Source organism: Crassostrea angulata, chromosome 3 (assembly GCF_025612915.1).
Source record: "Crassostrea angulata isolate pt1a10 chromosome 3, ASM2561291v2, whole genome shotgun sequence".
Taxonomy (NCBI): Eukaryota; Metazoa; Mollusca; class Bivalvia; order Ostreida; family Ostreidae; genus Magallana; species Magallana angulata.
The window spans coordinates 55,841,844-55,858,169 of NC_069113.1; the positions used below are offsets into that span (position 1 = coordinate 55,841,844).

General features: G+C 34.0%; 2 protein-coding genes across 5 annotated transcripts; both read right to left on the reverse strand.

Annotated features, from left to right (window-relative positions):
* Positions 1-6,642: 6,642 nt before the first annotated feature.
* On the reverse strand, positions 6,643-10,280 carry LOC128178431 (uncharacterized). 4 transcript variants are annotated; one of them, XM_052845587.1, is made up of 5 exons: positions 10,084-10,280; positions 9,876-9,902; positions 9,137-9,215; positions 7,418-7,754; positions 6,643-7,133 (listed from the first exon to the last, which is right to left on the reverse strand). In XM_052845587.1, the coding sequence occupies exons 1-5, from the start codon at positions 10,096-10,098 to the stop codon at positions 6,896-6,898; spliced, it is 696 nt and encodes a 231-aa protein (XP_052701547.1). In that variant the 5' UTR covers positions 10,099-10,280; the 3' UTR covers positions 6,643-6,895. The 4 variants fall into 4 exon arrangements, with proteins under 4 accessions (XP_052701547.1, XP_052701548.1, XP_052701544.1 ...); XM_052845588.1 differs by lacking the exon at positions 9,876-9,902 and having other exon boundaries at positions 10,084-10,277; XM_052845584.1 differs by lacking the exons at positions 9,876-9,902; positions 10,084-10,280 and adding an exon at positions 9,492-9,772.
* Positions 10,281-10,712: 432 nt separating this feature from the next.
* Positions 10,713-16,077, reverse strand: LOC128178430 (uncharacterized). Its single transcript, XM_052845583.1, has 4 exons — positions 15,654-16,077; positions 13,315-13,458; positions 12,975-13,106; positions 10,713-11,404 (listed from the first exon to the last, which is right to left on the reverse strand). The coding sequence occupies exons 1-4, from the start codon at positions 15,817-15,819 to the stop codon at positions 10,977-10,979; spliced, it is 870 nt and encodes a 289-aa protein (XP_052701543.1). The 5' UTR covers positions 15,820-16,077; the 3' UTR covers positions 10,713-10,976.
* Between the last annotated feature and the right edge of the window lie 249 nt (positions 16,078-16,326).

The following is a 16,326-nucleotide window of genomic DNA, read 5'->3' on the forward strand; positions in this document are numbered from 1 at the left end:
CAAGCTGTTAATTTATTTTTATGACGAGTAATCAACGATCAATATTTTTCAATCTGTGAGTACACATGTAGTTGGTGTTATATATATGTATATTTATTTTAAATAAAAAATATATATATACATTTATATCCTACCTCAAAACACATATCTACATAATAATGTAGGGCCTGTATTTTTTATTATGAGAAAAATAAATAACTTCAGATTCTTGTGTTTTAATCTTATAACGTTAGTTTCTATTTTGTTTGGAGAATATTTCACTTGTGATATGACGTCACCATCGATGACGATATCACTTGGTGTTTGATTTTTTTATTATCAATATTTTTTTTACGCTTTATACATGTAGAAGTGAAAACTGATGACGATTTAGAAGATTAAAATTACTGTGATAATTCAAAATCTCGTTTAAATGACTCGTGAGCAGGCACGTGCATCTATAACAACACGTGGTTTTAAGTCCACATTTAATTTTTTTGACGCATACATGTACAAAACACACCCTCCTCCACAAGACCAGAAAATAGAGTGCACACGTACAGAATATATTAGTATCCCACCCACTCAATAAAGCTGTGAAGGACACACACACACACACTTTGTTATTTAGAATAAAATGACGTGAAATAGGATGCTTGAGTACATTTAAATTCTCTAATCTGGAAATGTTCTGTTCTTGTTGGAAAAATGTTCTTAAATGTAAAATTTTGGTGAATAAAAAAACACTCAGGCTTATAATGCAATCACAGGATTGTCAAACGGAAAATTAAGAGAGGGGTCAGACTTGCCTAGTGTATTTCAGAATCCTGTTATTTTCTTCTTTCAGTTTCCTCCATTCTTAGTTTATGTTCTAGTATATTGTATATATATATATATATATATATGTAGAAGTAGATAAACACCACAAATAATTAATTGTTCATTCTCTTTATATTTTTCAGTCACCGGTCTACCTTTACGGTTGATTGATCGGTCTACAGTTCATGTTTCATAACACTGCATGACAATGTCATCATGTCACGCTAAAAGTTTAAAGCACGTCTAACTTCCGGTTGAGTAACAAGGACGTGATTATGAAACTCTGAAGGTCATAACTGAATGATAACGCTCCAGTATATAAAGACAATCAAACGCACCAGTATATAAAGACAATCAAACGCACCAATATGTAAACACAATCAAACGCACCAGTATATCAAGACAATCAAACGCACTAATATGTAAACACAATCAAACGCACCAATATGTAAACACAATCAAACGCACCAGTATATCAAGACAATCAAACGCACCAGTATATCAAGACAATCAAACGCACCAGTATATCAAGACAATCAAACGCACCAGTATATAAAGACAATCAAACGCACCAGTATGTAAAATCAATCAAACGCACCAATATGTAAAGACAATCAAACGCACCAGTATATAAAGGCAATCAATCGCACCAGTATATAAAGGCAATCAATCGCACCAGTATGTGAAGACAATCAAACGCACCAGTATATCAAGACAATCAAACGCACCAGTATATAAAGACAATCAAACGTACAAGTATGTAAAGACAATCAAACGCACCAATATGTAAAGACAAGCAGATGCACCAGTATATAAAGGCAATCAATCGCACCAGTATGTGAAGAAAATCAAACGCACCAGTATGTGAAGACAATCAAACGCACCAATATGTAAAGACAATCATACGCATCAGTATATAAAGGCAATCAAACGCACCAGTATATAAAGACAATCAATCGCACCAGTTTGTGAAGAAAATCAAACGCACCAGTATGTGAAGACAATCAAACGCACCAGTATGTGAAGACAATCAAACGCACCAGTATATAAAGACAATCAAACGCAGCGTAAAGAAAGAAGCAGAAAAATAAAAAAAGATAGCCGCAAGCAACGGCAGGGATGCTTATTTAGTCCTTATGATTACACAAAGTCGTGTAAGCAATGAGTGTGATACAGAAGATCTGATTGGCTGTGGATGTCCCGGATAATTTAATTGGTTGTGAAGTGTTTTTGTATTGTTGAGAAGAGAAAACTTATTTGTCTCGTGTTCTCGTGACCGGTCTTCGAACTCAAAAAAATATTATTTTCTGACTAGAAAAACATCGGATAAAATGTAATCAATATGTACTAACTCTATTATGTAAAGCATCTCTGCAGCTATATATATTACAAAAATGTATGGTATCTCGAAGTTCTTACTCAGCACAGATAAGATTGTCGTTTAAAACCTGCAAATGCTGTGGGATATTAATTACGAGCAAGCAGTGTTCAAGGTGTAGGAAATTAAGAAACTATGAATGAATTCTTGCATTTCGACACTTTCTAATTGTGACACATTCATGTTTTATCGTTTTTCTTAACATTAATTATTTCAAATCCACCAATGAAATGCTTGCTTGCGAACCCGAAAATCTTTTGTTTTCGGAGGTATGAAGATGGAAATGAAGATTAATATGTTTTTATTGCCATTAAAGTCCCCCTCTCGAACCTTTCCGACAAACGGTAAAATAACTGTATGGCTCTGCCAGGAAGATCCCGAGTAGTTCACGACAGTTTTCACGGGAGCGCTCAGTACGCATGTGTGAAATTTACCATAGATTTCCAGCAATGGCCTTCTCATCAAGTAGCATATTCATATCTTCATATACTAGAACTATAACTGTAAAAAAAACCCATACTTTATGCGATAAAATCCACAATATTATGTGCGCATTAAAAGTATAAAAATGAACTTTTTATGTTCGCGTAAAAAATATTTGTTGTGATCTGTTTTTCCAAATCGACCTTGGCATCAGTGACGTACAACAATGTATTTGTTCATTAGTACAGCAGGTTTCCTGATCTGACCTTTCAACTGTGAAATATCAAATTGAAGATTACTTAAACGTTATGAATAAGGAACCAATCATGTTTACATAGCTGACAATTATGAGTCCATGTCGAAGCTCTCATTACCACGTAAAAAAATGATTAATGTAGATTTTTTTAGATGAAAAATAAGATATGACGACATACTTTCGAGAACATGTAAACAATTAAAATCTGAACTTCATATGTAATTTATTTATAAGAAGTGCAATCTTCATTGTTGGGGGTGGGTGGGGTGAAACTGCCTGGCATTCCATATACGCCCCAAAACCAGAAATATAAGGTACCATACATAATGCTTTAAGTAGCTAGGGGTATATTGTGTGATTGTGTTAATAACACTCACCCTGCAAATTCAAAATCCACAATATGAAAAAATGTCTACACCATGAAATGACATTTACTGAGTAGAACACGGTCGTCATCCCGTAGATTTACCTGTATCAACCGCAGCACTAACTATTTGGGAGGCTGAGTGATCCCGGAGATTTACCAGTAGCAACCGCGGCACTAACTATAAAGGAAGCTGAGTGATCCAGGAGATTAACCTGTATTAACCACAGCACTAACTATCTGGGAGGCTGAGATTTACCTGTATTAACCACAGCACTAACTATTTGGGAGGCTGAGATTTACCTGTATTAACCACATCACTAACTATTTGGGAGGCTGAGATTTACCTGTATTAACCACAGCACTAACTATTTGGGAGGCGGAGTGATCCCGGAGATTTACTTGTATTAACCAGCAGGTGGCTGGATAATCAGAAATTCTTCCATCATATATATATATATATATATATATATATATATATATATATATATATATATATACCTTCAATTTTTAAAATGTTTTGTTCTTTACTTAAATTATTTTTAAGTAAAGAAAAATTCCAAATATTTTTACTTTAGAATTAAAATTTGCTATTCTCTGTGGGTTTTTTTTAACACACCAAAGACAGAAATCCATTAAATTGCATTGCATGTATACATATATATTTTCATTTGATAAAAAAGTAGCAAGGGGATATATCGAAGTTTAGGCCTGGTGTAACTGCTATCATGTATATCATGGGGATTTAAGATGTGGCAAATCTTAGTTACCCGGTCTCTAAAATCATGTACATGTTGTCAGTCAGGTTGACATACATGTAGGTCAACCATCAAAGTTAAGACTAAAAAATTAATGTGTTTTAAAACGTATATTGTTGATTTTAAAATCATTGGAAACCTTGTGTAAGTAAATAAAGAATAAGGCGTTTATAAACAACGGTAGCCGCTATATTTTCTAGAAATGTGGTACAATATATTTTTGAAACTTGAATGGGTTACCATGGAATATTCTATATCAAAGTAAAAGCCATTACATACCATACATGACAATTCATTTATGTTGCTATACATACAAAGGTTAAGTATTCTTCTTTACTGTCTTTGTCAATAAAAGATCCTTTAAAAAAGATTAATTAGACAATAGGGGCAATCACGGTTACTAAGGCAATCACGGTTACTAGGCAATCACGGTTACTAGGGCAATCACGGTTACTAGGACAATCACGGTTACTAGGACAATCACGGTTACTAGGACAATCACGGTTACTAGGACAATCATGGTTACTAGTATTTGGACTGTTCGTTCCTTGTTACTTTTTTTTGCAAAACTATCTAGACTTTTATTCCCAATGATTGGAGTCTTTATTATACGTTGTAAAATACAATGAATACAAAAAAAAAAAAATCATTGAAGTCACTTATTTTAAAAACTCTATAGCAAGGCTAGAATCATTCTGTCGATTGATGATAAATATTTCTCAAAAGTTTTTTGCTTTGTTTCCAAAATATCAGTTTCTATGTTTTTGTTGGTTTCTTTTTTGTTTGTTTGTTTTGTTTTGTTTTGTTTTTGTTTTTGTTTTTGCTGCACAGCCATTAAAATAAATGAAAATAATTTCATGATGATTCAAAAAGAAATCAAGACATTTAAGAAAAAACCCTGACATTAATGTGATTAACAAACTTAGCTGAAATGCGTACAGTTTGTCCTAAAATTATCTAGAAATTGTCATTTTTCTGTCTTAAAACTGTATTAACACGGAGAAGGGGCAAAAGCGGCAAATTGGAAGAAAATCGTTGAGAATACTTACCAACGATTTTTTTATATACAGAGAGAAATGATTAAAATGTTGAACTATTTTCTTTGTTCTTACTCTCTAGCACTGAACCGTCATTTGTATAGAGTTACAAAGACAACTTTACCGAATTGTTTACGAGTAATATATAAGAAGTGTTTCAGAAAAGTTGTAAATTAATAGTGAATTTACAAGGAAGAGACATGAGACAAATGAATAGATGTAAATAAAAAAAAAGGGGAAGGGGTGTGGCTGTTATGTTAGCTTCCTGTCCTTTACGATAGACTTTATCCTATCGAATGAAATACATATAAATATGAACATGACTGTGTACGTCATGTGTATAATACATCTGATATAAAGTACACAACCAAGGACACTTCCCCCGTGTAGTCCTAATAACATTACCACAACATGTCGGATTAATGAGGCTCGGCAATTAAACATTTTTGTTTATGAACTACAGATCTCATTTCTAATTAATTATGCAAAACCACAGCCATTAATAATCCGCTTCCGCGTTACTTACAAAGACGGGTTCGGAATTTTACAACGACATTGACGCACTTTTTGCCGGGAATTTGTTTTATGCAGATTTATAATTTGTTTGATTACGTCAAATTGTCGTTTTTAATTAATGAAATTTGCAGGACCGGAGCATATGTCATCAGCAATGTTCCCGGTTTTTCTATTTTTGGTACAATACGACAAAACATTATCACCATATCCTTGAATATGTGTTTGTTTGTGCATTGTGAATCCCTTAATTAATATTTTAAGAAAGAATGTTTTACAATCTTACGTAATTCATCGTAAAAATAATGATAACAAATAATAAAAGATATGCGAAAATTGTTACAACTAAGCTATACAATGTACTTACCATAATTATCAGAAATTAATTTCAATTTATAAGAATAGTTAGAGAGTTTTGAGATTTCAACTTATCTATTTGATAAAATTATATTAATTATGTGAAACCAGCATAAGTATTTAGGTACATGTACCAATTGATTTAATTTCTATGAGAAATCATGTTGACTTCACACGGATGAAAGAGAACTTTGCATTTAAACGACAAGATAGTTAGCAATGTTAGGGAGATACTAGAAATCAATTATCAATTCAAAAGATTACGTAATGATATTCAAATGTTGTTTTCCGTAACATTGAATAATGTGAATTCAAAGCTTAGATTTTAAAAAAAACCCAACACAAAACATAATCGCCTATAGATTTGGTTAAAAAGCTGTTGCTTTCGAATACAATGAAATTTTCATCTTTGAAGTATAAACATACATGTAATGCATGCTGTACGCTATATGATGCACAGTCCTACATTTCTGGTTAGAACTGTAAGAACTTTCTATCAAACAGAACATGTCTAGGATATTTGTTTGTAATGTTTGACCAGAGACATATTTATGTCTCTGGTCTGTCAGCTGTAAGCGTCTACACTCCGAGACTGCTGACAACATTAATTAGTATGTTTTAAAAGGTTACGTCAAATCATTGTCAAGGAATTAAAAGATATCTTCGATTTAAGAAACTTCAAATTTCAGTGGATACATCGTTGATATGAACAACTTGAAGTCGCAGATGTAGCCTAAATTCTTGTTAAAATAAGTGAATTGCAACAGTTTCTTTTTTATTTAATTTTTGTTCAAAGCTAACATTATTGTAATCATGTACATATAATGGTATCCATTCTAGAAATCCCGAACTTTAGAAGTTGACTCATTTGAGAACCTTTAGTAAGGCATAAATAAATACAATGTGAAAGCACTTAAATCGTTCCATGCCATTTTTGAATATGTCCATGCACATTATAAAACTTGATAATAAAATCAGACAAAAATACTGTTTCTGTCCCGTCGGCCATAATCACGAGCACCAGCCATATCGCAGTGCGCATGTGCGATAGACTGGGGAGAATTCAGACACGGTCATTTTTTCGGAGATCCACTCCGGGTTGACTGTGAAGTCCTTGTGGAGCACGTACTTTGTGTTTGTGTAGAACATACCCCTGGGGGAGTAGATGTAATGGTCCCTGTCATCCCAGTCGGCAGGGGGCGCCACCCAGTCCGAGGAGAGCGCGAACGCGGGTCTCTGTGGAACGACCCTGAAAAAAATAATGATGCAGTTGCAATTTTAGTCCAAGCGAGACAACTCGCTCTACAGATCATTATTGAAATGAATGAATATTTAAAATATGCATATGGGCTTAAAAAGGATTTTTCCAGCCCCCTTATATATATACACATAATGATTTTTTTGATTTAACAAATAGAGGAAGATTACCGTCCTTTCTAAAAAGAACGAACTACTATAGTATATTTGACTTAGTAGAGGCGAATTTAAACGTCGAGCCGGGGCTAAATTTTAGAAATAAAAAAAGTTAAATACTTTTTGATTTCGTTTTTCCATCCCTGTATGCTCTTGGCCCTGTACGTTTTATTGGAGGGTTCCTTTGACCGCCGGTCAATAAAGTGAGGGATAGGCTCGGAGCTCCGGAGGAGGGCGTCTATCTTGATGGGGGAGCGGTTCACCCGCTGTATGACACACGGGTACTCGGGACTTCCGGCCCTTGACTTCAGGTGTGAGGGGCTCAATCCGTCTGAATTTGCTCCTATTTTGCCAGTGACATCTTTTTTGGAGGACAGCGGGGGTAGTGTTTTTGAGCGTCTGAATGTTAAATCTGAAGATGCGTTTTCTCTGAATGTTCTCCTAATCTGTTCCGTTTCTGTAACGAGATAATACGTATAATAAAAGAAAAAGTTGTACTCCATTTATCGAATTCTCTGTTGTATTAGAAACCAAGTCCCTATGAACACTGTTTTCTTGATTTTGACAGCACCACCCAAAAGCCTGATCTCCTGGTGGGTTTGAACCTGCGACCCAGGGATCAGTCTATTCTCGCATTATCACTGGTGTGAGATCGGTTTGTCCGGTGTGAGACAGCAGTGTGAGATTTTTCTGTCTTACACTGTGTATTACTCCGCCGTTTTAAAACGTAAACAAACGTTGTCTGCTGTAGGGAAATACAAAATGGTGCGTTGAGATTATCCATTAAGTAATTGTGTTGCTTAATTAATTACAATTTATCATATTTTTAATCAAAAAACTGTCGTATGCTCTCATTTTGACTTGCACTATTTGAAGCACGCGGAGGGATAAACCAAAAGTAATCTTTTGAACGTCATAACAGAAAGTTGTCAAACATCATTTTTTTAAGGTAATATAATGCGAGAAAAATAATCATTCATTATATACTCGTGTGGGATAGTGAAATTCCACCTCGGGGCCAAGATTCACGGTCTAGGACTCGGCAAAGCCTCGTCCTAGACCGTGAATCTTGTCCCCGAGGTGGAATTTCACTATCCCACACTCGTAATAATGAATGATTCTATTATTATTTACCGTTGGACTTGTGAGGGAGATGAAATATTTTAGTGCATGATCAATGCATGTGAACAATAGTGAAAACCATTGTAATAAATATAGTGAATATGCTGTTTGGATCGACGTTTAGCTTATTTGAGTTTAAATTCTTTGTTCTAAAGTCATATCGAATTATGTACACTTTATATAAAGATTTTATGTGCTCAATATACATTCAGCTAACACATTATTTTACTAAGCATAAAAGGCTATAGATCAGACAATAACAGATTTCGAGTGGATTTTCATTTTACCTGTTTTGATACGTGCGTGTTAAAATGTTCACATTAAATTCACTGTAAAATAGAACGAAACACCTAACATATTTACCAATGATATGTATGTGAAGGTCGTCTACATTATTTATATACATTTGTATAAGATCATCAGAAATATGTATGAACCATGTTCTTTAAAAATCGTATCAATTTTATCTCTATTGTCAATCAATTGACACATGCTGTTTATTCCAGTGGGACTCCAAAGATTATCAACGTTCAAAACATGATCTACCCATTCAACAGTACACTTATAGATTAAAGACCTTGAGTAAAGTTAAAATATTTAGTCTACTGAATATGAGCTAAAATATTAACATCGGTAATCTGAATATGTTTCACGTATTAAACATGAATTTCAAATCAAAATGAAACCCAAAATGACTGAAACAATGGTCATATTTACCTCGCCGTTTCACTTCCATTTTCTGTCGTTCGTCAGCGGAGCGTGAAGATTTCGGGGGGTAATCCAACACATCATTAGCCTTAAACACAAAGAAACCCTATATACTTATTTAATCATATTTTATATATCCCAAGTGAAAAATAAAATCCTTAATGTAAACTAAAATATTAAATCCCGGTGCATTTAAAATACTTATACACCGGCACACGAGCTATTGGTAGGTTTTCTATTGACAGGTCGGTAATGAGTGTAATGTATTTAATGCTGGACTCTATACAAAAGCCGCGGGAACAGACACGGGACTGACAGTTCGTCTGGCTGCGCGTCAGCCCATGTATTCGGGGTCGATGCTTACCCGGCTAGACGCTCTAACAGACAAGTACCCAGACAGTGTTAGCCTACTCACAGAATCTAGGCCGGCCTGTTCCGGACTTTTCAATCTTATCCATGGCGTTACGCTCATCGTAATGAAAATGGCCCGCGTTATAATTGATTTTTATGGGTAATGTTTCACCGTTAATGACTTGAATTGTAAGGATTTCTCTGCTGATCTGATCTACAATTCATAACGAATGACAGCAAAACCGGATTGTGGTCTTGATCTTCAATAGAACTCTTTTTTGGACTATTTAATAGTTGGCTGCCTAAATTCATACCCAATGAATTGATTCGATTTCTACCAATCACAGAAGGAGAATTATGACTGTTGACAATTTGTCATTTTGTAACCGTGACTTACCTGTTTAAGGAAACGACTGTGCAATATCTGTAGTAACATTAAGCGTAATAATTTTATTTTATTAACAATGCAAAAAATATTTGCTATTGAAGGCGATATCCATAATAGTGACAATAATAAAAGTCAAGCATGTTTATCTACAAGTACATGTAGCTATGACAGAAATTATAATTAAGATAAGAAAGTCGAGTAAACAAACAAAACTTACCCCGGTCTCCTCCATTGTATTTTATTTTGAAACTTAAATGCTCAACATAACATGGAAATAGACTGCATTACAATCGATGCCTTTGTTGAAATCTGGATTTACTTTAATAGGCTTATTAACAGGGAAACCTATACAGATCTACGGCTCACAGTAAAACGTCGTCATGAGAGGGACATTCAACAGAGCGGAGTCGTGTGAATTAGTCTTCCTTACTCTTCATTATTCTTTTCAACCTCTCTTTCTTGTTAAATGGATTGTAACTGATATTATATCTTTATTCCATAACTATACACTTCGACATCACACCCGATTCACCAATCTATGGATTGGAAATGTAATACATTACTCGCAGATTATATTCAATGTAATGGCAATCTATAAATTTTAAACGTATACACTTACATTCCATGATTAGTAATTGAATAGAAATGCAAAGACATTTAACTGTTAAAAGATCGATATCTTTGTTTGCAACTATTCCGTAATTTTACTCTTTAGAGACCTTAAATAAAATGTAAGAAGTATATGTACAGTATGTCCGATAACAATGCAATATATTTTCTCATGAACCATCGTCCCCAATCTCACTCCAGCACCACCTATGCAAACAAACACAATTCAAGTCTCGCTCTACTCAATTTTTATATAATTTATTGATATAATCAAATAAACCTTTATTATATGATTCTTTGAATTGTTATTCTGTATGAGAAGTTTACAGATCATCACCTTTCAAACAAAGACAAACAAAGTTCTTTTCATCTTCCATATCTAACTGCACATGTACATCACTTTACTTGCGTCAGGACTCGTGTGTCTATATGCTTGTCTTTTGTGCCCATCAAGTCAAAATTCTGATATTTTTTCTGGCTTGAAGACATAAACCAAGCGGACTAGGAATAGTCCCGCATAATTTTTACACTCCAGGAATCGGTGCCATATTTATTGGTAGCACTACACGTATAGGTCCTATTGTAGGTTTTGTCATCCCCGACCTGTATCCCCATCACTAACTCACGGGTCGACAGAATATTACCTACAGTACTGCCATGAAGTTCAGTTCGATAGCTGTCTCCTGACATTAAGAACTCCTTTGTCATTTCAGCTTTAGTCTTATTTTCCTCTAAATAGCCAATCACCATATCCTCCACTCCGTGACGTAATGGTTCATACCACGTGATATTCGACGGCGAGTCAGCATCGACTGAACACACAATCTCCCATTTTTTACCGCGCCTTTTCAGGAAAATTTCCAGAAGATCATCGTGGAGCTCAGTTTTAATATTTTCCTCTTCAGGATAAATGTAAACAGCAGGTGGGCCTGAAAATAGTACATTTGTGTGTTTAAAAAATAATGCTTATTATCCTTTGCAAAAATTCAACATCAAATAAAACTTATTATATTTCTACAGGTATGATGAAGTTTACTTTTATTTTCAAATTAAGGGTATAGAAACGAAGTTTTCTTTGATTAATGCAAAAGAAGCTATTGGTGTTGAAATGCATTCGAACATAGTACAATGACTATGAGTCGCTTACATGGAACCACGTCATCAATATTCGGTTATAAAATTTAAACAAAAATATCATATTTCATATTCAAGATCCAAATGTATTAAAAGTGATCGTGCTAGTTGAATTCAATCCTATCACACTTTTGATTTTTCAGATCCCTTTGGCGTACCATTTTTGCGGTGGCATAGTTCTGCAACCACTTGTCAGATAGTTATATTGACTTAACAGATCCTTTTGTTGCCTTGTCAGATAGTTATGTCGACCTGTCAGATGTAATTTTAACAAGCAGATGGCAGTGGCAAAACACGTCTTGACGACAAAATATTGAGTTCCTGCTCATAACTTTTATTGACATATTAGATATCTAAAATGTCGACACAAAAGTCTGTTCATTCAACTTAAGGACGGCGGACCCAATTAATTTTTACATAAGATTTTTTCCCAAAGTTTTATATAATGTAAATCAATTAATGGTAAGGGAAAATTAATAAAAAAAATTACATGATCATCGACTTCCTTATTTTACTGGGGGCGTTTCAAAATTCGGGTACGAAAATCCACAGTTATAATAGAAAGTAATGGACATTTTCTGGGGTGTGGTATAAAAACTGATATTTCAAAAATTCTGAAATAGATTTTTTACTCTTATCAAATTCTATTATCAAGACGTCAATTAGCTTACCGATAAACATAAAAAATATAGGTCATCGACCTAAATTTTTTTAGGGGTTGTGTCAAAGTTCACTGCTGTTTCATTTTTCTTCAGAATATCAATGAAAAAAGGGCATAATTAATTATTGCCTGACATTACTTTAACTGCTAAATATATAAATATCGTTAGGTTAAGGTATAAATTCAATATCCTCCAGATTATAAAACTATAAACTGCCTTTGGGCGTTTTAGGATTTATAAACCGTGGAAATATAACGGACTTGTCGCAAACAGAGGAAATTCGGACTTAGTTTTTTTTCTTAATTTTCTCCACTTGAAATATTTTGGCATCACAAATTATGTTTAGTAGTATAAAAAATTTATTATTTTCTTTTATTCTGATATACGTTATTACGACAGTCATATTCATAGCATATGCGCGGATTTCTACGCAGAGGTGCGATACGTATCGGAAAATTGGCGGCATAACAATGTCACCATCAAACAGACCGGTATTAATATCGTAATCAGGATCCTAGGTGTTGCTCAATTTGGTTAAGCATACCGTGATGTTTTGTAAATTATTGTGCTGAGGTACTTCAACACACATCAAAAAAATTCTGTCATTAAATTTAACACGGAACTTTACAATCAGTTCTCAAAATGATAAAAAATAATTAATTATCGTTCATAACAAGGAATGTTCTAGTGGAGACTGTCGTACTTAGGACGGTTGTGTTGAATGTCTGGTTGCACACCGAGCTCCCGGACACGAACACCTCGCAGCGGTAGAGTGCAGCCACACACGTCTTTGATACGTTCCTTATGGTGAGGGTGTCCCCGCTCACGTGTAGGTCTAAAATACAAAGCTTAATTACCAACATACTCATGAAATAGTTCATGATTTTGTACTTCCCTCTCTTAAATTGAAACTACACGTACATTCACACTGGATCAATAACTCCATCTTCTAAACATATTAAAAACACAATATTATCATTCATTAAAGGCGTGTCTACAGCAGTAAAACATTTGGATCTACAGTGAAATTAACAAATACTCACCTATGTTAGCCTGGTCTTGGTTTTCGGCAAACCACTTGATGGTGGTGTTTTGCCCCGCTGTCCTGGTTAGATTGCACTGTAGACTTTCAGTTTCTCCTTTCTTTAGGCCCACTGTTCTGGCCTGGCTTGTCCCACCACAAATGTCTGGAAATCAGTAACAAATACGCCAGATGTATTCATGATTCAAAGCCACTGATTTTCAAAATGAAATATATATCTGGTATGTGTTAAATTTTCTTAAAATTGCGTATCTAAACGATGATAGGTACTAGAATAAGTCAAGAGTTTAGAAGTGAAACAGTAAATGTGTCCAGTTTCAAATGACCTGTCACTAACAATATGTAAACGTTATGTTCAATAGTCACTAACAATCTGTAAACGTTATGTTTAATAGTCACTAACAATCTGTTTATGTTATTGTTGAATAGTCACTAACAATCTGTACACGTTATGTTTAATAGTTACTAACAATCTGTTATCGTTACGTTCAATAGTCACTAACAATCTGTTTCTGTTATGTTCAATAGTCACTTATAATCTGTTTACGTTATGTTTAATAGTCACCAATAATCCGTAAACGTTATGTTCAATAGTCACTAACAATCTGTTTACGTTATGTTCAATAGTCACTAACAATCTGTTTACGTTATGTTCAATAGTCACTAACAATCTGTTAACGTTATGTTCAATAGTCACTAACAATCTGTTTACGTTATTGTTGAATAGTCACTAACAATCTGTTTACGTTATGTTCAATAGTCACTAATAATCTGTTTACGTTATGTTCAATAGTCACTAACAATCTGTTAACGTTATCAATAGTCACTAACAATCTGTTTACGTTATTGTTGAATAGTCACTAACAATCTGTTTACGTTATGTTCAATAGTCACTAATAATCTGTTTACGTTATGTTCAATAGTCACTAACAATCTGTTAACGTTATGTTCAATAGTCACTAATAATCTGTTTACGTTATGTTCAATAGTCACTAACAATCTGTTAACGTTATGTTCAATAGTCAATAACAATCTATAAACGTTATGTTCAATACTTACTAGCAATCTGCAAACGTTATGTTTAATAGTCACTAACAATCTGTTATAATTATGTTCAATAGTCACTAACAATCTATAAACGTTATGTTTTATACTCACTAGCAATCTGCAAACGTTATGTTTAATAATCACTTACAATCCGTTAACGTTAATATCCAATAGTCACTAATAAACCATAAACGTTAAATTCAATAGTCACTTACAATCTGTAAACATTATGTTCAAAAGTCACTAACAATCTGTTAACGTTATGTTCGATAGTCACTAACGATCTGTAAACATTATGTTTAATAGTCACTAACAATATTTTATCGTTATGTTCAATACTCACTAACGATCTGTAAACGTTATGTTTAAAATTCACTAGCAATCTGCAAACGTTATGTTTAATAGTCACTTACAATCCGTTAACGTTATATCCAATAGTCACTAATAAATCATAAACGTTTAATTCAATAGTCACTTACAATCTGTAAACATTATGTTCAAAAGTCACTTACAATCTGTTATCGTTAGGTTGAATATTCACTAACAATCGGTAAACGTTATGTTCAAAAGTCACCGACAATCTGTTTACGTAATGTTCAATAGTAACTAACAATCTGTTTATGTTATGTTCAATAGTCACCAACAAACCGTAATCGTTATGTTCAATAGTCACTAACAATCTGTTTACGTTATGTTCAATAGTCACAAATAATCTGTTTACGTTATGTTCAATAGTCACTAACAATCTGTTAACGTTATGTTCAATAGTCACTAACAATCTGTTTACATTATGTTCAATAGTCAATAATAATCTGTTTACGTTATGTTCAATAGTCACTAACAATCTGTTAACGTTATGTTCAATAGTTACTAACAATCCGTAAACGTTATGTTCAATAGTCACTAACAATCTGTTAACGTGATGTTCAATAGTCACTAACAATCTGTTAACGTGATGTTCAATAGTCACTAACAATCTGTTTACTTTACGTTTGATAGTCCCTTATAATTACAATTTTAATTTACAGGCCATTTGTTTACGACCAGTAAAATTTCATTAGTTTTCACAATCCGTAAAGGACCTAACTAATTATCTCTACGATAAAAAAAAATCTGTGAAGATGAGAGTTAACGTTGTGCGGAGATTTTACAGTCCGCATTTGTTACAATAATTGTAAGTCACCATTTACACTTTTTGTCAACAGAATAGTTACTCTTATATTGAAAGCTCTAACAACAAACAACTAAACGGGTTTATTTTATACTCTAACAACAAACAACGAAAGTAGATACCTTGTCCACTCTCATCTTGACTCTTCGTCGTCGTTTGGTTCAGGCTGACTCGAACAAGGTAACAAACACACACAATAGAAAATGTCCGCCACATTGTTGTGCATTCTATCTTTTTATCTCTCGTAAATAGATGCACCGGAGTTCTCGTATGGAAAGGCCGATTCATGCATCCCCTGACACGGTACTTGAGAACTACTCGAGAAAGAGTGGCTGCTTCCTTACTACATATAGGCTTGGTGGTGATGTTCGAACATTGAGATTTAACACACCAGGAAAATGAATACACGCTATCGGATCATTTTTCACGATTGTTCCAACGCCTGGGACGTCCTTACTATGGTAGAAAAACTCCAAGGATGAGAACAACTCGTAGTGTGTGTATTAAGTTTGTGTGGTTTACTTGTTGTACAATGGAGGGTGTGACAATATATAGGACATGCGTGTGAATTAAAAACACCAGGAAGGGATCACAATCTGGGGACAAGGACAAAAAACAAGAGGCCCATGGTGCCACATCGCTCACCTGAGCAACAATGGGCGTTCAAAAGATATTGTGCCATATGGTCCCTCGGTAGAATAACAAAAAATAAATATTGTCAAGTATTTGAATTTTACACTTATTTTTGCATACACGTAATCTTTGACATTGTACCTTCATGAAATACTATTTTTT

What these genes read in the sequence shown, in the direction of transcription:
- LOC128178431 (XM_052845584.1), bottom strand. Translation starts at nt 9,599, where the DNA reads ATGAGCGTAACGCCATGGATAAGATTGAAAAGTCCGGAACAGGCCGGC. An exon ending in CTGTTAGAGCGTCTAGCCGG is followed by an intron (nt 9,216 to 9,491) that starts GTAAGCATCGAC and finishes TTTGTGTTTAAG; the next exon opens with GCTAATGATGTGTTGGATTA. An exon ending in TGGAAAAACGAAATCAAAAA is followed by an intron (nt 7,134 to 7,417) that starts GTATTTAACTTT and finishes TATTTTTTTCAG; the next exon opens with GGTCGTTCCACAGAGACCCG.
- LOC128178430 (XM_052845583.1), bottom strand. Translation starts at nt 15,819, where the DNA reads ATGAATCGGCCTTTCCATACGAGAACTCCGGTGCATCTATTTACGAGA. An exon ending in CCAAGACCAGGCTAACATAG is followed by an intron (nt 13,107 to 13,314) that starts GTGAGTATTTGT and finishes TTTGTATTTTAG; the next exon opens with ACCTACACGTGAGCGGGGAC. An exon ending in ATTCAACACAACCGTCCTAA is followed by an intron (nt 11,405 to 12,974) that starts GTACGACAGTCT and finishes TACTATTTTCAG; the next exon opens with GCCCACCTGCTGTTTACATT.